The sequence below is a fragment of the Equus caballus genome, chromosome 4 (genome assembly GCF_041296265.1).
Source record: "Equus caballus isolate H_3958 breed thoroughbred chromosome 4, TB-T2T, whole genome shotgun sequence".
Lineage (NCBI taxonomy): Eukaryota > Metazoa > Chordata > Mammalia > Perissodactyla > Equidae > Equus > Equus caballus.
Genome location: NC_091687.1, coordinates 113,320,590 through 113,347,139, shown reverse-complemented (window position 1 = coordinate 113,347,139; position 26,550 = coordinate 113,320,590). Strand labels below are relative to the sequence as shown.

Below are 26,550 nucleotides of genomic sequence, written 5' to 3'. Positions count from 1 at the left end.
TAACTCCTAGTATGCCAAGTAATTTATTGAATGTCAAGCATTGGATAGGAAAAATTGTAGAAATTCTGAATATTGTTATTTTCCTCCAAAAAATACTTAATCTTCTCCTGGGAGGCAGAGAACAGGAAGATCACACTGATCTAAGTAGGGCTTGGTTTTGGGGTTTGTGAGACCTGGTCCATTTCTGATTTGCCCTTTTCCTATAGCACAGGCCCTTTAGGGGTCTCAACTACAGCCTGGGGTGGTTATCAGGGAAACTTCAACTTTTGTCTCCTCACTCTTGTGAGAAGCCACCACCTTCTGTTTAAGTACTGCCCTGGGAAACACAGCCGCAGGCTACTGCAGTGGAGCATGGCCATCATCTGGATGCATCCTGGTTCTCCAGTACCTTGGCCTCGAGTCCCAGCTGTCTTGACTTCAATCAGCTCTTTTCCTTTTTTTTAATCCAGCTTTTATAGTTGCTTTCAATAGGATGTACTTTCACATATTCACTGACAGCCTAATTTTTTCTCCTGTGAATTAGCTCTGTGTGTCCTGACCATCCAGGGTCCCTCTGATGCAAAGCCAGGGAAGTAAGTGAGAGAGAGGAAGCACACTGCTCCTCTCCCTCCCTCTCTGGTTGGGCTTGAGTGGCTGGTCCCAGCTCCCTGTCTGGCTGAGGAACATGCTGCCTCCTGCCCCTGAGTAGCTTCTCAGCTTTCCCAACACCTGTGTGATAACCCCTGCATCACACCCTTCTGTTTTAAAGGCTCATAGAGTTTTCTGTTTTACAGCCCAGAGCTCCAGGTTTACATGACCTCTGCCCATTATTTATTTATTTATTTATTTGATGAGGAAGATTGTCCCTGAGCTAACATCTGCGCCAATCCTTCTCTATTTTGTATGTGGGACAATGCCACAGCGTGACCTGATGAGTGGTGTGTAGGTCCGTGCCCGGGATCTGAACCTGCGAACGCCAAGCACCAAAGCAGAGCGCACGAACTTAACCACTATGCCACTGGATCAGCTGACCTCTGCCCATTTTTAACTAGGGATATTTTAGCTTTGCTTACTAAATTATAAAAACATTTTATGCATTAGGGATAGTAAACCTCTATCATTTTGCAGATACGTTTTCTCAATTGGTCAATTATGTTTAAATTTTGTTAAATTCATGGACTACTACACCTTATAGAAATTTAATTTTTTATTTTCTTATTTGCTTTTATTCTTAGAAAGTCCTTTCCTATCACTGAAATAACCACTTATATTACCATCTGGAATTTACCTTGGGTATATTGTGAAGCAGGTATCTATTTTCCCCCAAATTCTAAATTAATTTACTAAATTTATATCTAGCACTACTGCTCAACAGTTTACATTTTTCTTCTCTGTACCTTTATTTCCATACAACACACAAAGATATAAACGCCAAGACCTACCCACATTCCTATAAAGTACCCCTGAATTTTCCTCAAAAATCTTTTTATTCTCATTTATCATTAATCCATTCGTTTCAGCCTTTAATTTTTTAATTTTTCTTTTAAAATCTTTAATATAATTTTTTACTGAAAATAATTCATGTAACATACTTACACATTACATATAATAATACAGTTAACCTCCTACAACCCCAGGCCTAAGCCCAGAACCAGAAAACTACCGATGACCCACCCAAAGGAGCCCTCCTACGACAATCACTAGATGGAATTTCGTAATTATCATTTTCTTGCTTTTTAAAATGTAATTTGATCTCATATTATATATGCCTAAACAACACACTGTGTGGTTTTGATTGTTTCTGAGTTTATAAAAATTACCTTATGTAACTTCTGAGACTTTAAACTGGGTTAAAAAAAAAAAAACCCTAGCCATAGTGGCAGAAACTGGTTTTACCACCACAACAGGAAGCCCAAAATATAAGGACAACAAAAATGCTGTGAAAACTGTTAGTTTTATTATTAATGATTTATTTGTTCCTTTAGCAAAATTTACTGAGTTCTTACTAGGCCATGGACTGAGCTAGATGATATGATGGATTTTAAACCCACTTTTTAAAAACAAACAATTTTTACACTTACTCCTAAATCTTATCTGGGTTTCATAGTATAGACCCCTGAGTTGAGACTATCTCTTTGACTCTCATAAATTCCCAAATTTTCAGTAATTGGAAGCTTAGACTTTGATGTCTGGTAGCCCTGAGTTCAAATCTCTGCTCCACTGTTCCCCAGATGACGCCCCCGAGCCTCCCTCCCCTCATCTACACAACAGAGCTGTGAGGACTCAAGAGGGAATTACACTTGGGAGGCACAGTGCCTGGGGCACACAGAAAAATGAGCACTTCACAGTGTTACCAACTGGTGGTACTCTTGACCAAGACGAGTTCCCCAGCTTCCACATCTGAAAACAGATGCAGCAACACCAGCAGGCAGGGCTGTCCCAGCGCCGAGTGATGCTAACCTTGCCTCCACCAGGAGTGACTCGCTGAGATGCAGGCGGGCCACGCCCACTCCCTGAGGACATGGGACTCTGGCCACTGACTTGGTGACTGCATGCTCATGATTCTGCCTCAGCCAAAACAGGTCCTGACTCCCAGGGCCACTCCAGAATCTAGAGTACAGCAGTGCACACAACTGCACTATTAACATAAAAGCTGAACGCTAAGAAATGTAGCACAAAGTAAAGAATGCACCTAAATAGTCAGAAGAGAAAATAAAATGAAAAGCTATTTTTTTAAAGTATACTGAAGAAAAGTACATTAAAATTCCATAATGCGTTTCACAAATTTCCAAGACACCTACTTTTGCTTAAAGGCCTGAGTCCGACTCCTTTGACGGTGTGAGGCTGTTGCAAAATCCATGAAAATTCCACAAACAGGGGCTCTGGAAGAGGAATTGTTTGCATCTGTACCAAAAAAAAGAAACCACTTTTCTGAAACTGAAATATTTCTTTCAAGCAAAACAATCAAGAGTAAAACAATTAGAAGCACATATAACAACTAGACTCAAAGGTCTTTACACACAACTAATGATAACAACGATAATCTTCCACACCCTGCTTCTGCTAATTTCATCTAAAACTTTCAGGCAACACAGCAGAATTTACTGCGTATGTGCCGATCACACTATTAAAACTTCCCAAAATATTTAAGAATTCATATAAGATACACTCCTACACGCCTACTTCACTCTCCCCATCTCCCCTCCAAAAAAATTTATGTAAGCGAATTGGGACATGAATATACAAAATGGATAAAACACAGAAAGAGATGCAAGCTGATGCTGGATCACACTCACTAAGCGCAAGACAGACAACAATGGCGCGGCAGCGTGTGTCTCGTCAGAGACTCCACAGTGCGCAGAGAGGTGGGTAGACTGGTGACCAGTTATCAGACTGGACTAAAGGCTCCTATCACCATGACCAGCTCCACCCTCCACCCTTGTGCAGAAAGGACGGTCCCCACTTCATCTCCCCCGAGGATTTCTGTGGTTTTCTATGTGGACTTGCCCACATATTTGTTTAAGTATTTATTTCAATTGTATCTTACTCTGTCTTCTCATTCCTTTGGATGTGTGTTTGAACCCATCAAAAGAGCATGTGCAATCTTGCCTTCTTACAGTTTTATCAAATCCACGAGGGTCAGCAGGACAGAGGCAATACCCCAGACCTGGGCTGGAAGGCCCGAGTTCAAGCCCCACTTTAGGACTGTGAGCAGGCTGTGAATCTGCACACCTCCACTTCCTCACCTGTCAGAACATCTACCGCACAGGATTGTTGTGAGGATTAAGGCAGGTCGTGTTCATGAGAGGCTGCTGCCAGGTGTAAAGCCCCATGTAAATACCAAGAGATAACTACTGAATACTGGTCCAGCCTGAACAATGAGGAAACTGGCAAATGTTTAAAGTCACAGGATGCAGACTTGAATGAAGATAGCCCTGGAGCAGGGCTCCACGTGCCACGTGTCAGCACCCAGGAAACGCTTATTTACTGACCAAGTGAGCGATTTACCTTTTGGAGGCGTATGAACTCTCTCAAATACCACGGCGTAACTTAGTGCACTGGGAAAAGTTATTATCAAATGGTTTCCTCTTGCCCTGAAAAAGGATAGGTGTGCAGTTTATAACCACATAGGCCAGTCACCAGAGGGTGCAGCAGCGTGCTGCATAAAAATAATACCATGACAGCTGGGGCAGGCCATATAGGATACAGGAAACAATACTCTATCAGCTACTGGATGATGGTGATTAAATGGTACTAATAACTAACATTCATTATCCTTGGTATGTGCCTGACACTCTTTCCAGCACTTTGCATGTATTAGCTTATTTAATTAATCCTCACAACAACCCATAGAACACCTTATCCTTATTTTACAGATAAGAAAACAGAGAGGCTAAGCAACTGCCCAAGGTCACACAGCCAGTAAGTGAAACAGGCACAGAGTGACAATGTCAATGCTCTGCCTGTCGGTGCTAGTTCCACATTAAATGGAGCCAGAATACAGCAATTGTGAGCCCCTGAGCCTAGGAATCAGCCATGCTGGGGGCCTACTCACTTAACTGCAAGAGGAGTGTGCTACTAGACCTTGCAGCCAACTGTGCTGGGGCTGCCCAAACCCAATAAAGTGACTGAAGGGTCCACAGCAGCCACACACAGATGAGCATTACAGCCAGCAGCCAGGGGGACAGTCTAGCCTCCCTGGGCAGCTGCAGCAAGAGCAACCCCATCACAACAGAAGGACACAGGTAGCCCGCACAGGGATCACTACTAGATCATTTGGAACTGGTGACGAGAGAGCAGCACACTGCTGGGCTTCATAAAGCGTCTCTTTCAGAGAAGGGAAACAAAACAAAAAATAAACAAGTGGGACTTCATCAGACTAAAGAGCTTCTGCAAGGCAAAAGAAACTAGAATCAAAACAAAGAGACAACCCACCAAGTGGGGAAAACATCTGCAAATCAGATATCCGATAAGGGGTTAACCCCCATAATATATAAGGAACTTACACAACTGAACAACAAAAAAATAAACAGCCCAATCAAAAATTGGGCAGAGGATATAAACAGACATTCTTCCAAAGAAGATATACAGATGGCCAATAAACACATGAAGAGATGTTCAACATCACTAATCATGAGGGAAATGAAAATAAAACTATACTAAGATACCACCTTACGCCTATTAAAATGGCTATAATCACTAAGACTAAAAATAACAAATGTTGGAGAGGTTGTGGAGAAAAGGGAACCCTCATACACTGATGGTGGGAATGTAAACTGTTGCAGCCATTATGGAAAACAGTATGGAAATTCCTCAAAGAAGTAAAAATAGAAATACCATGCGATCCAGCTATCCCACTACTGGGTATCTACCCAACAACTTGACAGCAACAATCCAAAGTAACATATGCACCCCTATGTTCACTGCAGCACTATTCACAATAGCCAAGACATGGAAAGAACCCAAGTGCCCATCAACTGATGAGTGGATAAAGAAGATGTGGTATATATATATACAATGGAATACTACTCAGCCAGAAAAAAAGACAAAATCATCCCATTTGCAACAACATGGAAGGCCCTGGAGGGTATTATGCTAAGCAAAATAAGCCAGACTGAGAAAGACAAACACCATATGATTTCACTCATTTGTGGAATATAAACAAACACATAGACAAAGAAAACAGTTCAGTGGTTCCCAGGGGAGGGGGTGGGGGGTGGGCACAGAGGGTGAAGGGGAGCACTTCTGTGGTGACAGACAAGAAATAATGTACATGTGACATCTCACAATGCTGTAAACTATTATGAACTCAAAAAAAAAAAGCGTCTCTTACATAAGGCCTCTTCTCCAAGATCAGGAGACGTAGCTGACCCACCTAATATGTAGATATAAGCACAGAGAAAGAGGCAAAATGAGGAGGCAAAGGCATATGTTCCAAGTAAGTGAACAGGACAAAACCCAGAAAAAGAACTAAATGAAACAAAAATAAACAATCTACCTGTCAAAGAGTTCAAACAAAAAGTCATAAGGATGCTCATTGATCTTGGGAGAAGAATGGATGAACTCAGTGAGAACGTCAACAGAGCACTGGAAAATATAAAAAAGAACCAATTAGAAATGAGGAATACAATACTGGAAATGAAAAATTCTATAGAGGGACTCGATAGCAGAGTAGATGATACAGAAGAACGGATCAGTGAGCTGGAAGAAAGACTAGAGAAAATGACCCAAGCTGATCAGATAAAAGAAAAAAGAATTAAAAGGAATGAGGACAGTCTAAGGGACCTCTGGGACAACATCAAATGCACTAACATTCATATTATAGGTGTCCCAGAAGGAGAAGAGACAGACAAAGGGGCAGAGAATCTATTTGAAGAAATAATAGCTGAAAACTTTCCTAACCTAAGGAAGGAAACAGACATCCAGGACAGGAAGCAGAGAGAGCACCAAACAAGATAAACCCAAAGAGACCCACACCAAGACACATTAAACTTAAAATGTCCAAAATTAAAGATAAAGAGAGAATCCTAAAAGCCGCAAGAGAAAGGCAACAAGTGACATACAAAGGAAACCCCATAAGGCTATCAGCTGACTTCTCAGTAGAAACTCTACAGGCTACAAGGGAGTGGCATGATACATTTAAAGTGCTGAAAGGAAAAAACCTACACCCAAGAATACTCTATGCAGCAAGACTATCATTCAGAATGGAGGAAAGATAAAGAGTTTCCCAGACAAGCAAAAACTAAAGTAGTTGATCACTAAGAAACAAACCTTACAAGAAATGTTAAAGGGATTTATTTAAGTGGAAAAGAGAAGACCACAAATAGGAATATGAAAATTATAAAAAAAAAAAAGACAATATAATCACTGGCAAAGGCAAATAAACAGTAAAGGTAGCAGATCAACCACTTACAATGCTAATATGAAGGTCAAGAGACAAAAGTACTAAAATCATCTATTTCCACGATAAGAGGGTAACAGACACACATGCACAAAAAAAGAGGTTAGAAATGATATCAGAAACATAAAATGTAGGAGGAGGGGAGTGAAACAGTAGAGCTTTTAGCAAGAGGTCAAATAATTATATACATATATCCATACAAATAATTATACATATAATATCCTATGTATATAGTATATATATACATAGGATATTATATATGAACCTCATGGCAATCACAAACCGGAAACCTATAATAAATATACAAAAAGGTTAAGAGAACGGCACCCAAAGATAATACTAAAGAAAGCCATCAAACCATAAGCAAAGAGAGCAAGAAAACAAGAAAGGAACAGAGAAGAACTACTAAAATACCTAGAAAAAAGTAACAAAATGGCAATAAGTACATTTTTATCAACAGTTACTTTAAATGTCAACGGACTAAATGCTCAATCAAAAGGCATAGAGTGGCCGACTGGATAAAAAAACAAGACCTATATATATATGTTGCATACAAGAGATACCCTTCAGACCTAAAGACACTCACAAACTACTAAAAGTGAAGGGATGGAAAAAGATACTCCACACAAAGGGCAATGAAAAGAGAGCTGGGGTAGCAATACTTATATCAGACAAAACAGACTTTAAAACTGTAACAAGGGACAAAGAAGGGCACTACAGAGTGATAAAGACAACAATCCGACAGTAGAATATAACACTTGTAAATATGCACCCAATTTAGGAGCACCTATATAAAGCAATTATTAACAGACATAAAAGGAGAAATAGTAACACAATAATAGTAGGGGACTTGAACACTTTACTTACACCAGTGGATAGATCATCCAAACAGAAGATCAATAAGGAAAAGTGGTCTTAACACGTTAGACCTGATGGACTTAGTAGATATATACAGAACATTCCATCCAAAAACTGCAGAATACACATTCTTTTCTAATACACATGCAGCATTCTCCAGGATTGATCACATATTAGGCCATAAAACAAGTCGCAATCAATTTAAGAAAATTTAAATAATACCAAGCATCTTTGACCACAACAGTATGAAACTAGAAATCAACTACAGGAAAAAAAAATCGGAAAAGCCAGAAATACGTGGAGATTAAAGAAAATGCTCCCGAACAACTGGGTCAATGAAAAAATTAGAGGATAAATCAAAAAATACCTGGATACAAATGAAAATGAAAATACTACACATGCCAAAATTTATGAGATACAGCAAAGGCAGTTGTAAGAGGGAAATTTTAGCAATACAGGCCTACCTCAACAAACAAGAAAAATCTCAAGTAAGAAATCCATCAGTATACTTAAAGGAACAAGAAAAAGAAGAACAAAGCCCAAAATCAGTAGAAAGAAAGAAATAATGAAAATCAGAGCAGAAATAAATGAAATAGAGACTAAAAAAAATATAAAAAACCAATGAAACCAAGAGATGGTTCTTTGAAAAGATAAACAGAATTGACAAACCTTTAACTAGACTCACCAAGAAAAAAGAGAGAAGGCTCAAATAAATAAAATCAGAAAGGAAAGTGGCGAAATTTCAATGGACACCTCAGAAATACAAAAGATTATAAGAGAATACTATGAAAAGCTATATGCCAACAAATTGGATAATCTAGAAAAAGTGGATAAATTCTTAGAATAATATAACCTTCTAAAACTGAATCAGGAAGAAATAGAGAATTTGAAATTCAGACCAATCACCAGTAAGGAGATTGAAATAGTTATCAAAAACCTCCCCAAAAATAAAAGTCCAGGACCAGACGGCTTCCCTGGTGAACTCTACCCAACATTCAAAGAACACTTAATATCTATCCTTCTCAAACTCTTCCAAAAACTTGAAGAGGAGGAGAGGCTTCCTAACTCATTCTATGAAGCCAACATTACCCTGATACCAGAACCAGACAAGGACAACACAAAAAAAATTATAGGCCAATATCACTGATGAACATCGATGCAAAAACCCTCAACAAAATATTAGCAAATTGAATACAACAATACATTAAAAAGATGATACGCCATGATCAAGTGGGATTTATTCCAGGGATGCAGGGATGGTTGAATATTCACAAATAAATCACGATACACCACATTAACAAAATGAAGAATAAAAACCACAAGATCATCTCAATAGATGCAGAGAAAGCATTTGACAAGATACAGTATCCATTTATGATAACAATATGAATAAAATGGGTATAGAAGGAAAGTATCTCAACATAATAAAGGCCATATATGACAAACCCACAGCTAACATAGGCAAGTGAGAAAAACTGAAAGCTATCCCTCTAAGAATAGGAACCAGACAAGGATGCCCACTTTCACCACTCTTAACACAGCACTGGAAGTCCTAGCCAGAACAATCAGGCAAGAAAAAGAAATAAAAGGGATCCAAGTCAGAAAGGAAAAAGTGAAACTGTCATTATTTGCAGAAGACATGATTTTATATAGAGAAAACCCTAAAGAATCTACCAAAAAACTTTTAGAAATAATAAATGAATATGGTCAAGTTGCAGGATACAAAATCAACATACAAAATCAGTTGCATTTCTATACACTAACAACGAAGTAGCAGAAAGAGAAATTAAGAATACAATCCCATTTACAAGTGCAAAAAACATAGAATACATTGGAATAAACTTAACAAAAGAGGTGAAAGTTCTGTACACTGAAAACTATAAAACATTGTTGAAAGAAACTGAAGAAGACACAAATGGAAAGATATTCCGTGCTCTTGGTTTGGAAGAATTAACATAATTAAAATGTCCATGCTTCCTAAAGCAATCTACAGATTCAATGCAATCCTTATCAAAGTTCCAACAAGAGTTTTCACAGAAATAAGAACAAAGAATCCTAAAATTTATATGGAACAACAAAAGACCCCAAACAGCCAAAGGAATCCTGAGAAAAAAAGAGCAAAGCTGGAAGTATCACACTCCCTGATTTCAAAATACACTGCAAAGCTACAGCAACCAAAATAGCATGGTACTGGCACAAAAACAGACACACAGATCAATGGAGTAGAATCAAGAGCCCAGAAATAAACCCGTACATCTATGGACAGCTAATTTTCAACATGGGAGCTAAGAACATACAATGGAGACAAGGAGAGTCTCTTCAATGAATGGTGTTGGGAAAACTGGACAGCCATGTGCAAAAGAATGAAAGTAGACCGTTATTTTACACCATACACAAAAATTAACTCAAAATGGATAAAAAACTTGAATGTAAGACCTGGAACCATTAAACTTCCAGAATAAAACCTAGGCAGTACACCCTCCGACATCAGTCCCTAGCAGCATATTTTCAAGTACCATGTCTGACTGGGTAAGGGAAACAACAGAAAAAATGAACAAATGGGACTACATCAAAGCAAAAGGTTTCTGCACAGCAAAGGAAACCATCAACAAGACGAAAAGACAACCTAACAATTGGTAGAAGCTACTTGCAAACCATATATCTGATAAGGGGTTAATATCCAAAATATATAAAAACTCATATATCTCAACTACAAAAAAACTAACAACCCAATTAAAAAATGGGCAAAAGATCTGAACAGACATTTCTCCAAAGAAGATATACACATGGCCAAGAGGCACATGAAAAGATGTTCAAAATCATTAACTATCAGGGAAATGCAAATCAAAACTAAAATGAGATATCACCTCATTCTGGTTAGAATGGCTATAATTAACAAGACAGGAAACAACAAGTGTTGGAGAGGATCTGGAGAGAAGGGAACCCTCGTACATTGCTGGTGGGAGTGCAAACTGGTACAGTCACTATGGGAAACAGTAGGGAGAGTTCTCAAAAAAAGTAAGTATAAAAGTACCATATGATCCAGCTATTCCACTGCTGGGTGTTTATCCAAAGAACATGAAAACACGACTGCATAAAGATACATGCACCGCCCCCATGTTCATCGCAGTATTATTCACAATAGCTGAGACTTGGAAGCAACCTAGGTACCCATTAAGAGACGAATGGATAAAGAAGATGTGGTATATATAAACAATGGAATACAACTCGGCCATAAAAATGGATGAAATCCAGCCATTTGTGACAACATGGATGGACCTTGAGGGTATCGCGCTAAGCGAAATAAGTCAGAGGGAGAAAGTCAAATACTGTACGACCTCACTCACAAGTAGAAGATAAAAACAACGACAAACACACACATAGCAACAGAGACTGGATTGGTGGTTACCAGACAGGAAGGAAGGAGGGGAGGAGAGCAAAAGGGGCAATCAGGCACATGTGCTGGGTGATGGATTATAATTAGTCTTTGAACGGTGAACATGATGGAATCTAGACATAAATTGAAATATAATGATGTACACTCGAAATTTATACAATGTTATAAACCAATGTTACCACAATAAAAAATTTTAAAAATGGAGCCAGAGGGCGGCTCTAACTCTAGCAATGTGTATCAGAGTGAATAATTCCTTCAAATAAAAAATATAACAAAAAGTAATGCCTTATATCTCGGGTTGTAAATCCTAATCTTATTAATCAGGCTACTAAAGGATATAGTGCTCAGCACAGTGTAGGACATGAATGATTGAAAAAAAAAGTTACTCAAAAATCTGCTAAGAAAACCGGGCTTCGGAATAAAATCTTGCACACTTGCCAGCAACTCCACAACAGGCGAGCTGGGAATGCTCTCAGGAAAACCTCCCCGTGCACACTGCTGCTCCACGGTGAGAGATCACGGCACGGACACTCGCCAGGCACAGCCCCCACCAAGATGGCTCCCCAGGCTTCAGAGACATTTTTTAGCCACAAATTTAGGAAAGATCCTATATATCCGCCCTCCCCAGCTCAGTTTTGCTACCTCTGAGCAGGCCCAAAATATGAGAGTAATAATGTTTCTGCCTAACTTTCATTTGGATTATTACATCATATTAATTGCTAATCATAATTAATTGTGTTAATTATTCATTATTTTACTAATTTAAAGTATATTAGCCAGTAACATTTTTAATATTGTCCTATTTGACCTTTCGTGCTATTTTTTAGTGCTAATTCGTTATCAGAATGTCTGTTTTCCCTTTAAGTGCTTTTATAATATTTAGTGTACTCTTACAAGTAACTTTATCATATCTAGATGCCAAGAGTTTTTAAGCGAAACATATTTCTAATTTCGGGAAAAAAGGCTTCCTCAGGCATGCCCTTGAGAACACACTCCAGGGCCAGATCTTGAACCCTATCCCCACTGGGTGGGTCGAGTCACCTCACAGAGGCTCTCAGCTGACCTCCTGCTGACCCTGTCACCTTCCTTTCTGGAAACTCAAGGACGGCAGTGTCAGAAACACAAGAGCACATGCCTCAGAGGGACAACACAGGACAAATGAACATGGCCATGCCCAGGCCTGGTGACCCCTGCGAGGGCCTCCAGAGTGACCGTTCTATGGCCACCCTGGCCGGAGGGGCTGCACAGAGAAGCTACTGAAACTTCTTTCTAGGAGAGAGCCCTTCACGCACATCACCAACATCTTCCAAGGGCCTAGCACGACATCCTCACGGGGCAGGAAATACATCCTCGCCTGCCACCTGATCAGAGCCACTCCGCCCATGACAACTGTCTGTGGGGTTTCAGTGCACGTCCTGAGAGCATGGAACGTCAACACTTACTCACGTACCCGGCCGGGACGCCCTTTCGCGGTCCATTAGACCTTGCTTCTGAGACAGTTTCAAAGACAACTCGCCGATCCTTTCGTTTTCTGCACTGATGGCCTTTTGAATTTCTTGTATCTCCTTCTTTCTGGCTAGAGGAAGTTCTTGGACTTTTTCTCTCAATTCTGGCTCATTCGTGCTATCATCATCATCTCCATCACAGACTTCAAAGTCATCTTCATAGTCCTACAAACAAAACAACGTTTTTACAACCTTTACGACAAACTGACTTTAAGAACACTCATACGGAACAAAACATATAACATAAAATAGACAAAGTCCTCATTGCGTCTAAGAAAGACTTTTTATAGTTCACTGATTTCAACGTCACTGAATTATAAATTTGTATAAACTGCTGCATTTGTTTCTCTAAAAATGAATCACACTTACAGAACTACATACAGGAGGAGCTCTTAACAACAATAATGTGCAAACATTCCTGTGCTGAGAATGTGACAGTGTACGTATATATAAATATACGAGCTATATGTATACTCTACATACACACACATGCATATACACATACTATACGCACACATACACACATACATGTATACATATATATGTTTGAACGCAGTGCACTTAAAAATGGGTTAAATTGTAAAATCATTTAATTATATCATATCAGTAAGCATTGGTAGAACTATAGCAAACCTTTTATAGGTAACAGATCTAAATCAAACAGATATGGAATATTAAAAGTAATAAAAAAAAGAGAAGAAAGCTATTAGGTTACTATATTTAAGCTGATGTTCAAAGCTGTTTTTAAGCCCAGCAAAGTTTTAACTTTTATACATACTTCACAATCATCTTCAAAACTGGCTATATACTCATCGGCTCCACCATTTTCTAAATCAATGTCTTCCTTTTCAATTTCCTAGACACAAAAATCAAACACATAAAAAAATTAAATCATAAATCTGAATCTTGCAAAGAAAGTGGGAAAATACATGTTTTCTGAGTTTCATTTAATGTTGTCATTAACAAATGTAAGTACTTATAAAACCAACATAACCTAATTTCCAGTTCGTCAAGAAATACCCTGCTATCTTATAAGCATGACCAAAAAGAGAAAACAGTTAAGAGACATACCCTTTTTGAGAAACCTCTATAATTCTGATGGCTAATGAAAAAAAGTGTTATACAAATAAATTCCAAACTCCCAGCAACGCCTCTCCCTATTTCATTTCTTACCCATGAGCGCATCCCCCGTGTGCATGGCTAAGAGCGTGCGCTCAAGGACACGCCAGCCAGGTCCTGTCTGAGCTTCACACGCCCCAATGACTGAAGTATAGACGACAACGAGATCTCAGGGCATGGAGTTCTCACTCAGCACAGCCCTGTCCTTTTCCTTCAGGGGAGCCATGCTGCTCGAATCCTGGCCTGCTCCTTAGTATTGAGTGCGCTTGGTCACCACTAACCACTCCAAGCCTGAATCTCATCACCCGTAATCTGGGGATAAACCGAGGGATTCGTAAATCCTGCAGTGGGAGGCATGCTCGGTTGTGCTCTGGAGGTTTGGGGAGGCTGCACAGACCACCCTAAGGCCATCCTGGTCTGGGTCTTAAGGATGAGTAAGAGGTTACAGGAAGACAGAGTAGAAACACATCCCAGGTTTCCAGGCTAAGACGGTAGCAAAAATGAAATATATGTTTGGACATCTCATATTTTCCTCCAAAAGCTGTTCTTCCTCTTGTCCATATCTGCTCTCCCATGTCCTACTTACTGGCAACACAGCACCTCCAAATCACAGGAGCACGCGTATCAGGAGCCCTCCAGGCCCCCACTCACCCGACCTGGGAGCTGAACTCCAGCATCTCTCCAGGCTTGACCTCTCTACCCACCATCCGGCCCAGTCCTCTCTCGTCCTCTCAGCGTTCTGATCATACCATGCCCGCATTTAAAGCTAAGTAGCTCCTCGCATGCACTACACATTCGCCAAAGGGGCTTGAATTTCTGTCCCAGGGGAGGAGAAACAAAACACACCTGTGAACAAGACCCTCTGGTGCCCACAGGCAGGGAGAGCCTGGGGTGCAGAGGAGCCAAGACTAGACTCGCGATGAGGGTGGAACGGCTGCTGCGAGAACCCAGATGAGTGAGGGCGACCTGGGCTTAGGGACAAGAGAGAAGCAACTCCCACGTTTTCAGGTTCAAAACTGGTTAGGTGTCAGTGCCATAAAGACTACAGGGACGGAGGCGGGGGAGGGGACACTCGGACAGCAGCACAGCTGGGTACGGCAAGTATGAAGAGGAAGGGTGGAACACGCCAGAGAGGGCAGACCAACAGACTCAAGCTCAGGAAAGAGGTCAGGAAGCACTCAGCGACACATCTACCAATTGGAGGCGTCCTCTTCTATCTCCAGAACCCAGAGGACTGCTGTGCAGTCAACAATGCTAGAAAAGACGACAAGAAGGTGCCATCAGAAGCAGCTCAACTGTCCCTCCCTTGGTGGCATTAAGCAGAAGGCCTTCTGATTTACCATCCAGTTTTGGAAAGAAGTCCTCAGAGTATCAATGATCCTCTCTTACAAGAGGACAGCGCCAGCTCCTTGATCTCTCTCCGAATAATAGATATTTCTGAAAATTATCTGATACCTTGTATATTTCTCACGGACAACAGCCTGAATCACGTCTTTTGTGATGTCTCTGTTTCTCCCCAAACTTCCTGAATGTAAATGCAGAGCAACAAAGAGAAGGCTGGCTATTCATTCAGCCTGAGCCTCTTCTCCGCAACACTCTTTGCAAACCTCCGTCTTCCACACGGAGGGCGGTGGCCTCGGCACTTGACAGCCCGCGTGGCCAACCTGTCACCTCCTTCCAGCCCCTCACCAAGACTGCCTCCAGCACGACCCAGGGCTCTCAAACAAGTGTGAATACAAATGTCACATGAAAACTAAAAGCTCATGGGGCCAGGCCAGTGGCTGAGTGGTTAAGTTCACACATTCTGCTTTGGCGGCCCGGGATTTCGTGGGTTCAGATCCTGGGTGTGGACATGGCACGACTCATCAGGCCATGCGGAGGCGGCGTCCCACACATAAAGTAGAGGAAGATGGGCACAGATGTTAGCTCAGGGCCAGTCTTCCTCAGCAAAAAGGAGGAGGATTGGTGGCAGATGTTAGCTCAGGGCTAACCTTCCACAAAAAAGGAAAAACTAAAATCTCTTCCCTCCTTTGATGCCAGTGTTCACTGTCCACAAGGAAGAGTAATCACCCACACAAGCAGTCCTGCTCGACAAGGAAATGCAAGTAGAAGCCTGCATTTGCACAGGGCTGACGAGACATGAGAGGCAGGCTCTCCTGACCCCAGCATCCTCACTTCCATGCCTGGGAGCCAGCGTCCACACCAAGGAAGCCTCTGCACTGGCCGTGATAGGGACAGAGCACAGCCAGGGTCAGCAGCAGAGGGACAGGTGCCACCCACTCCTCTCGTGGAGGCGCTGCCCTCGGTGGTTAGGGACTCGGTCCCGGCTCTGAGGGGGATGAAACAGCATGATGGAGGGCAAGTATCACAGCCCCCTGTGCTCGGTTTTCTCCTCTGAGAGACACTGAGAAGAGGGGACCCATTTCCCAGTGCCAGCGGGAGGAGCAAACAAAACCAGCACCCTGCCACAGTGGGAGAACTGAGGGCTAGTCCTGTTGCAGCTACTGGTGCCATAAAGGCACGGCTCTTAGACGTCACTGCCCAAAACTATTCTGCGCACAAAACGAGATAGTACGGCGCATTACCATGAGGAAAACGGAGTCTTCTGTGTGTCCAGAGGATTATTCTGGCACAGCGTAGGCTGTCCACAAATGCTGAAGAATACACCGAGATAAATTCAGTGTTGATGCTATAAAACAAATGACCTAATCACAACCAACACAAACTGCCAAATATCTTCAAATTCACTTCTGGAATCTTTCAGGGGAAAAATATAGCACATATTTTGCTCCTTTGGCAAAAAAAAGAATAGAAAATACCTCGATAATTTTTCATATAGATTACACATGGAAAAGATATTTTTCAGAAATACTAGATTATATAACATGTTATTAAAATTAATGTTATGTGTATTTGTTACTTTTTTATGTGACTACTAGAAAATTTAAAATTACAAACATGGCTCACATCATAATTCTAGTGAACAATGCTAATCTAGAGCTTACAGAAAAATTGGGAAACATAAGGAAAACACAAAAAAAGATATGTTTTCATCCAATAACTCCACTTCAAGAAATTTACTCACAAAAAGCATGAAGGCAATCTCTACCATTAGAACTGGAGGCATTTCCACAATGAATTGGGAAAAACAGTAAGCTGCACAGGGCGTGTGTGTGTAAAACAGAAAAAACGCATCTACAACACTCATCTATATCAATAAAGGATTGTAAAAGATGATATAAGAAAATAAGATTATATGGGAAGAAATACATGTAAGGCTAACTTCTTCCTTTGGTATGGCTAGACCTAGATACTAAGGATCCGACCACCCCCCAAAACTAAATGAATAAAACGCACCCCCATCAAAACAACACATACCAGATGGCCTAATTTGCATAAAATTATGTTTGTGCATACATATATGGAATAAAGAGACAGATACATAAAAACACGGCACAAAATGCTCAAGATGATTACCTCCGAGTCATGAGTTTGAGATAACTACCAACGGAAGAAAAAAATTATTCTTCAGAAATAATAGAAGCCAAAATCTGTTTGCCACATTATCAATAACAAAACAAAAAACTAGGAAAAAGCGTTAGTAATAAGGCCACAGTGTACCATTTTATAGTTATAAATTAATCCCTATGAAGACTGTTCTGATGACGATAATGAAGATGGAAAAAAACGAAGACTGGAAAAATGCTGCCATACTAAATGAAAAATCAGCAGACATTATGACTCTCACTATCACAAACACACACAGATAATTTGGAACATGGAACAATCACGTGAGGAGTGGGACTGCGAGTGTGTGCCAGCATCAACAACGCACATGAGGAGTGAGACTGCGAGTGTGTGCCGGCATCAACAACACACGTCTGACAGAACCTACCAGTGAGGAATCCGAGCCTGGGCTTCTTCCTGGGAAGATTTTTAATACCAACGCAATTTCTATACTCACTATAGGTCTACCCCAACTTTCTTTTTTTTTTTTTTTTGAGCTAACTATGGGAACTTGCTGGAATTTATTTATTTATTTATTTTTAAGATTTTATTTTTTCCTTTTCCTCCCCAAAGTCCCCCAGTATACAGTTGTATATTCTTCGTTGTGGGTCCTTCTAGTTGTAGCATGTGGGATGCTGCCTCAGCGTGGTTTGATGAACAGTGCCATGTTCGCGCCCAGGATTCGAACCAACAAAACCCTGGACCGCATACAGCGGAGCACGCGAACTTAACCACTCGGCCACGGGGCCAGCCCCTACTCCGACTTTCTACTTCTTCTTAAGGCAGTTTCAGGAACTGACTTCTTCCAGGAATGTTTCCCTTTCATCCAAGTGTCTAATCTGTCAGCGTGAAATGCTGTCATTCTACTCATTAGTGGCAGTGGGATGCTGAAATCTCAATTACTGCTGAATTGTCTCCTTCTCCCTTAAGTTCTACCAGGCTTTGCTTCTTGCATTTTGGGGCTCTTTCGTTAGGCGTGTGTTCATTTTAACTGTTACATCTTCCTGCCAAGCTAATTATTTCACTATTATGAACTGTCCCTCCAACTCCAGTGACACCTTCCATCTCAGCGTCAACTTTATCTGACACTAGTATAGCTACTCGAGCTCTGTTACAGCTGCTGTTTGATGGTTTGTCTCGTCCATCTTTTTACTTTCAACTATTTGAGCCTTTTAATAGCAGGTGTATCCCTTATATGCCTACTGGAATCACCACTCAAATAACCATCTGCAAACAAGGCTTGCCTCAGGCTCTGCTTTCAAGGGGAAACGCAGGCAGACATACGGCTGACCTTACTGCGTAATAACATCAGTGTAAGTGTCTTACCTTCCTTCTTGCGTCTTTATCTCTTCCATTATTCCTTACTAAATTCTCTGCATGCCTGGAAACCAAATATGACCAAAATGAAAATTAATTTTAAATGAAGACTTAAAAAATAAAACATTTTACATCTCAGTGAAGGCTCTTATCAATATTTAATATGATTAAGAACTGCTGTAGGTTGGCAGATTTCCAAAGCATGCTTTACTAGAACTATGAATACTAAAGTCTTCCTAATATTTTTACTATTTCAGCAGTAATCCAAGATAGAAAACATCTTAAGTAGAGAGAAAAACCTATGTGTTTTAACAAACTTGTGTGTGTATAAATCTATATCCTTATAAGAGTTCTAGAAAATTCCTGTAAACTTAATAGTCAAACTCAAATATTATTTTATGCTTAATACATATCCATATTTTACAAAGAAAGATTTATCTTTAAACATGTTCTAATTTTTAATCATATTTTATATGTTAGTTGGGACCTAAAATTAAGGCTTTCAAAATTTCAGATTGAGTCTCAACTTTTAGAACTTATATTCACACCGATTCAATATAGCCTGTGGTTTAAAAGACACACAGATGAGCAGAAGCTGCCCCGTGCGCCTGGCAGACCGCGGCACAGCCCAGGAGTCTGCGCCCCAGGCCTAAGTGCTGCTTTATGAGTCTCAGCAAGGCACTTAGCATGAGTTCTCCTAATCTGTGAAAAAGAATCACCAAGTATGGTTGTCAGAAAGAAGAAGTTAAAATGCAGAGCTTATACACAAAATGAGAGTTCATAGACAAACTCTAAACTGTCACCTCCACAAACCCACACAAAAGTTATTCTCAGTTTTACCAGTGAAGAAAAGACTCTGCAGGGCCACCCAGCACCCCAAGAAAAAGGCAGCCAAGCCTTCCTGCAGGCTGGCACCAACGTCCTCGCTCTCACTCAGGCGCCGGGGCTGCACTGCCCGAGGAAGCCTCTTTCATTTGTAGTCCGACTCACAAACATCGGGCAGCGGGGATTTGCCGGTGGCCGTGTGTTCAGGAGCCAGTAGAGGTGAATGGCCCACCTGCAAATGTTCTGCCCTCTTAAGCCCGTGAGTGTGCAGCTGAGGGGCCGCCGCTCACGCATTCAGAGACTCCCACATAAAATTACTGATGTAGTGATTCTATAATCTTGTATGAGCAAATATAAAAACGGCAAAATCAGGCTAATAATTTATAACAAGTTTCCAAGCTCCTGTAGTAAATCTAAAATATAATTTGGAGGGCTTACGTCTGATCCATAATCTAAACATCCATAATTTATTCTCATTTACAGGCTAGAATTAGGCCCAATGAGAAAAATTCAGTTTAAGGCATTCTGTGAGAACTGGGTTATACATAATAATCAACGGAAGAACAGACATTCCTTACTGGTTGCTAGTCCCATCTCTCTTTGAACTTGTACCTTGACTTCTGTGTTCACCATTCTATCAAAGAAAAAAAATTCCACAACCATTAATTAACCACTGTGAATTAGTAAACTCTGTAAAACAACCACGGACTCAGAATTTAACAACAGTATCTACGCTACAGGAATCTTTCAAGATAAGAGTTTTTACTAGTTGTCTTTAGTAAATTAGGTAATTAACATAAGGGAGATGGATAGAGGCATACTAAAAGGTGATTATATATTATCTCAGTAGGTAAAGAAATTTATACTTATCAATTTCACATTATTTTCAGATAAATATGACTAGTTCCTTACACTGTTTAAAATTATAAGCTTTCAAACATACGTACCTACAGGAAAAAAATTTAAACAATCTTCTCTTGAATTAATGAATTTTTAAAAATAAAATTAAAATGATTAGATTGTAAATCAACATATGTAGGTAGGTTGTTTAAAAGGAGAGACAGTTGTTGAGCAAGCACTGGCAGAAGAGGGACGTGAGGCCGATCCTGGATGCCGAAGACCCAGGGGAGGTGAAGGAGCACGCCTCCCCCCAGCAGAGCAAGACAACAGACCTGGGCTGGTCCACAGAAAGCACAAAGCAGAAGAACAGCAGGACTGAACCGCCCACTAGGAAAGGTCAGTCTGGAGGGCAACATGCAACATGGGTCAAAGCCTTAACAAGAGTTAAAAATATTCGAACACTTTCTGTGACCTATGAATTCTACTCCTAGGAAATTATTCCCAGAAAACAAGCAAAGACATGTATTAACACTTTCAATCTGTTCATCACAGAATAAGTTGTAATATCAAAAAATACTAGTAATCTGAATGTTCAATATTAGGTTACTTATTAAATATATGGGTTATGACCATATGATAGAACACCAGATGGCTATTTACATATCCCAGTATTAAAAAGTATTTCCCAGAATAAAAAGAAAAAATTAGCATGTTTCCAATGTCGTGTTTTTAGAAAGTTCATTTACATATAGGAAAAAGGACTGCGAGGATATACGCACATACTGCAGAATGGATTCTCTCTGACTTTGGGATTGTGGGTAATTTTTGTTTTATTTTTTTATTCTTCTGTGTTTAAAAATATTTCCAGGGGCTGGCCCCGTGGCCGAGTAGTTAAGTTCGTGTGTTCCACTTCGATGGCCCAGGGTTTCGCCAGTTTGGATCCTGGGTGCGGACATGGCACCACTCGTCAGGCCACGTTGAGGTGGCGTCCCACATGCCACAACTGGGAGGACCCACAACTGAAAATACACAACTATGTGCTGGGGGGATTTAGGGAGAAAAAAGCAGTAAAAAAAAAAAAAAGGAAGACTGGCAACAGTTGTTAGCTCACGTGTCAATCTTTAAAAAAAAAAATTTCCAAAATTAATTAGGAAAAAGTATAATTACATGTTTAACAGGAAGAACAGTCTGGCATTGGTCTATAAAATAGACTGGAACAGAAAAAGAATGAAATCAGTAGTGCTAGGTAGGAAAAAAATATGATTTAAAGGCTATGTAGATATAACAAAGAAGAAAAAGTAATCCAGTTAGTTCTAAGAATTAACTCTGAGGGACAAGAGGAGACCACGCACTGAGGGTCTTGACCCGTGGTAGAGCCCGCTGGACAGACTGCACATGAGGCAGCCATCACAGGCTGCTTTATCACATTTTCAGGCCATTAGTGCAATTCCTAGGACCCGGGGAAGAGGAAACCCTGCATCTGGCACAGCTAGAGCGTGAGCTCGGTGCCTTGCCTCCAAGCCACGTGGGCTGGGTAGGAGGGTTCTGGGCTAGAAACCGATGTTCACAGAGACATGTGAAGTCACCACGCCCAGGAGCAGACAGGGGCAGGATCCAGCTTCCGGAGGATGAAAGGGCCGCAGGTGACAGAGGCACCAGGTCACTGGATTCCTGCACTGAAGAAGTCATTACTGGTTAGTAACCTTTAGAAGACACTGTATTGTATTATTATGCTTAATTAGACTCTCCATCTCTAATCCAAAACTGGAGGAGGCGCACAACAGAAGATATATATGATTAAAATAATGGATCAAAAATCCCGACGAGACAGAGAGCACTGAGGAGAACACAGACTCCTGGGAACAGCCCTGGTCTGTACCTGCTGTCCTGGCCTAATCACTGACAGCCCAGCTCTCTATGGTCTCCTCAGGGATAACCACACCATCACCAAGCTCACAGAGGAACTAAGTTGAAAAGTGTATTTTGAGTACCTGAGAGTCAATGCAAAGAAAAAGTTGATTATCTGAAGCTCACTAATCACTCCCGAAACTCTATTACATACCCATCTGTTTATTTCTTTATCACATGGCTTCTTCAACAGAACAGAAGCACCATGAACAGAAACCTTCTGCTTTCTTCACAGCTGTGTCCTCAGCACCCAGAACAGAGGCTGGCTCACAGCAGCCTCTCTAAAAATCGTCTAAAAAGGAAGCCTGTCAGCGTCAGAAGCAGCTCCTTCCTCGGACTAACTATTATGTGAATCCTCATGGAAGGAGCACTGCTGAAGGCAGTGGTCTTATGAAGAGGCAGAAGAATCTTCTTCGTGGGACCATTTCTTACATCCACCCTTAATAAAAGCCAAACGGACATATTCTGATGTGTCTCAGAAAGGCATTTCTGTGGGCAACTAACCCACAGAACCATGTCATTTCTAGTAAATAAATCTCATCTAGGGAATATAAAATAGGCAAATTCAATAAAATGTTAGTGGTAGGATGCAGGTAGTAGAAATTCTGTCAACTTTGCTGTAGATTTAAAAATGTTCATAATAAAATGTTGGGAAAAAACACTGAAAAGCTTTTGATCTAGGGAAAGAAATTTAAAAGTCAAGAAGAATGGACACCTATCCTCTCTGTGAGGATCTCATTCTCAGTTCCTGTTCTCCTAGCTTTTGACAAGAAATACGTAGTTAGGAATGTAAACACGTGGCTAACCTCAGGGAAACCCAGGCCTTAAGACACCACAAGTGTATGTATGTGTGACAGGGCCACCCCGATTTTGGGGCGGTCCTGTCACTGCTAAGAACACAACCCGCACTCTGGCCCAAAAGGAAGGCAGTGGGCTGCACGTGACAGGGTGGGGTTTCAGCCCTGCTGTGAGGACAGGTGTGGGGAAAGGCACAGGAGGCTGCTGATCTATCACATGTGGCAGTGCAGAGGCCAGCAAAGACCCCCATGAGGCCAGGCAGCAACCACAAAGATTTTTCGAGATATCCTTAATAAAAACATGGCTCAGGAAACACATGCACACTTTCGTGGACAAGCACCAGCCCATCAGAGATCCCGGGCTTTGGCTGACCACCCTGGTCTCTGCCACTGAAGCCCTGCCCCTCCTCAGCCTCACAGTACCTGACCCCACAAGGAGATTTTGCTTCCACCTGAAAGGGAGCACCACCAAGAAACAGGAAAATGAAATCACATTCACTTCAGATTCTGGAAAAACAGCACAGCAAAAAGCGTATTTCAGTGTATACTGAAATGAGCGTAGGAAAATATTAAGCCAGTACAGTAATTACATAGAGATAAGGGAGGGAAATTGTTTTGTTTTGCAAACTTATATTACCAATTCTGGGTGAAACATTTTGCTAAATTATTTACCTAATTTTCACTTTAAAAAATATCAGCTTCTTTTTCTGTTAAATTTCAAAAAGTTATGACAGACTTCTGAATACACACTAAAGTACATTCACGATATAATGAGAAGATTCTGCTTCGTATTTCCTAGAAGGTCAGTCCTCTCTCTCTGATCATATGACAGAGCTGACTCACGTTTCTATCCAGGTCACCACCCTCAGGCAATGAGTCTGAGATCTGGTGCATTTGATGGGGCTTCCCTTAGACGGCAGATCTCAGGCAACTACACAGACAACAGGGCATCGGAAATGGTACCTTGTACTCCCTCTTCCTAGGCTCTTCCTTTGATGGCCTCTCTTTCTTATCCACACTACCCCGGTGCCTCTCGTCATCCAAACGGAAGCCTTCACTGTGTCGTTTCTCCTTATGCCTCTCCTCCCCTTCCTTGTCAGAGGATGGAGTCCTTGGTTCTTTGGAATACTTCTCTTTTTTCTCCCTTGTGCTGCTTTTTTCTCGATGTTTCTTTTCTCGATCCGGTTCTTTCTGCTTCCTGTGTCTTCTTTCACCTTCTTCTTTATAAAGCCAATACTTAAGAGGATTGTCTTTGCTGTCACCATACTGCAACTGTGAACATGACATAGGAAAAACACATGAGCCCACAGAACACAGGCACACGTCTCGTACATGTTACGATAAAGAGGAAAGCCACAGAACTACCATTGCCCCTTACTCTTCTATCGCACTGCAGGGACGTTCCTAAAACCCTACTCTGAGGACGAACTTCTGGAGAGAGAAAACCCACTACTCCACTTTACCTGGGCCACCCACCCTACAGGATGACAGCAACACTGCAGCAAGTGCCCTCACCCTGATGTGGGAAACCATGTCCAGATTCCTTGGCGTGGCAAATACGGCCCTGCACAGCCCAGCCCCTCCTCTCCTCTCCAGCCTCGTCTTTGTCATTCTTGTCACCCTCTCCCCAGCTCCTACACATGCTGAGCTCCACGGACACAGAAGCCCCTCCTGTGACAGGTGTGTGACTGCTCCAGGAAGACACTAGCTTCCGTGAGCAGCATGCTGCTGTGCCTCTTTCCACAGCGTGTCCCATCAGTCTATCCCTCCTCAGCAGTTCACACATTCACTCCCCACCCACAGGCAGATTCTTAAACTGGGCACCATTGTTTAGTCAGTCACCTCTGCATCCCCAAAACCACTGTGGACATTCAGTAGTAACTGGGGACATCCATTACAAAGTGGCGCGCTGCTAATTTGCAGAACGGGTGTTAGTATGTAGCATTTCTGGCTCAGACGTCCAGTCCTGGGAGCATGCCTCAGTGGAGCCCCAAACTGAACTGTCCGTTCCTGTCATTCAAGGTCTCCTCCACTCACACCCGCGCGGTCACCACTGCACGCCTGCTCCACAGTCGGAGGGCTCTTTCTCACAGCCCTCGTCTCGGGCACCTGTGGTCCCGCTCGCCCCGTCCCTCCTGTAGACCACGCAACAGTCCCCTGATGCGTCTCCCTGACTCCCACCCACTCCGCTCATCACTGCCAGGATGAGCTTCCTACAGAAACCCACGTTGACAAGCCCTTGAGCAAACTCCGCAGCAGTGACGTTAGATTACTACCACACCCTTCAGAATAAATTCTATGGAGATTAAACATTTACGTGTCAAAAGAAATGGTAAGAACTCAGAACAAAATACAGGGGACTATCTACCTAACACTGGTGTGGGAGACGGCTCTCTGAGCATTACACCAACAAGAGAAATAACGAACAGACAGACTTGACCACTTCACAATTTTAAACTTACTTATAAAAACAAAGATTCTGCAAGTAAAATTCAAAACAAGCAGAAAGCAGCCACACAAATCAGTAGCAGAGAGTCCATCTTTAAAGCACTCTTAAAATTACTCTGACACTCTGCCAGCAAAGGAGGCACAGGCTCACAGCAGAGCACTCAGGGCACCCTCCCTCCTGAAGCATAAGACCACCAGTTACGACAACGCCCACTGCTGCTCAGGACACGGGAACGGTTCTGATGATACACACAATTACAGCTTTTATGTAAAGCAAATGGGGAACATTTACATTTACTGTGATCCAGCAAGTTCATTTCCAGAAATTAATCAGAAGGAAATAATTATGAATAGATGCAAAAAGTTTATCCCACGGGTGTCTTTATAATAAAAAAAATTCAGAAGCAACCTAGGTGTCCAAAAAAAGCAGACACGTCAAGAAAACTATGAAACATCCATATCATTGAATATTATATTATGCAGCCATTAAAATAATATTATAGAAAAATATGATAACTTAGAAAAATACCCAAAATGTATTCAGTTTCAACAGTTTATAAAACAGTAAAAATTCAATTTAAGAAAAAAAGTTTATATATGCATACACATACAGACATATATATAAACCTGGTAGGATATATATCTAAACGTTAATAATTATCTCTGACTGGGGAGTCATTTTTATTTTTCTTCTTACTTATTTGTACTTTCTGAATTTTCCAAAATAACCAAGTATTACTCTTGGAATCAGAGAAACACACTTGCCTGTGTGAGGAGCAGTAACCACCTGCACTTAGTGCTCCAGAACTTTCTCAGGCCTTGAATTCTGTTTTACAAAATTTTCCACAAATGCTCCTAAAATAATGCTTAAAGTGCCCTCTCTTTGCTCTCTTTGGAAAACCCTTCCTCAGCCTGCTCTGAATACCTTTCTTTCTCGGTATCTTCTTTCTCTCTCTTCATCTCCTCGTTCAGAGTCTTCATCTCTCCTTTCCTTCTCTTCAATTCTTACTTTACTCACTATAAAAATAAAACGTATGTTTAACATTCCCAAACTTCAGCACATCAAAAAGGCCTCCTAGCACCTTGCTGCAGTCTTTACTGTACATATCGCATTTTTACAAATCATACATCAACACATATGAAAACACA

General features: G+C 41.3%; 1 protein-coding gene across 22 annotated transcripts in view; it reads right to left on the bottom strand.

The window, feature by feature from the left end:
* Window positions 1-26,550, bottom strand: part of DYNC2I1 (dynein 2 intermediate chain 1) — a 73,636-nt gene that overhangs the window by 34,609 nt on the left and 12,477 nt on the right. For 5 of the 22 annotated variants that reach the window (XM_023640125.2, XM_070266127.1, XM_070266141.1 and 2 more), the window contains 7 exons: window positions 26,327-26,418; window positions 23,917-24,225; window positions 19,987-20,042; window positions 18,593-18,647; window positions 13,419-13,496; window positions 12,586-12,805; window positions 2,781-2,883 (listed from right to left, as the gene is read on the bottom strand). In XM_023640125.2, coding sequence (XP_023495893.2) covers window positions 2,781-2,883; window positions 12,586-12,805; window positions 13,419-13,496; window positions 18,593-18,647; window positions 19,987-20,042; window positions 23,917-24,225; window positions 26,327-26,418 — 913 coding nt within the window. Of the gene's footprint in view, window positions 1-2,780; window positions 2,884-3,987; window positions 4,074-5,977; window positions 6,067-12,577; window positions 12,806-13,418; window positions 13,497-18,592; window positions 18,648-19,986; window positions 20,043-23,916; window positions 24,226-26,326; window positions 26,419-26,550 lie in introns of those variants that run through there. The other 17 variants (XM_070266131.1, XM_070266133.1, XM_070266134.1 and 14 more) reach the window with 8 other exon arrangements.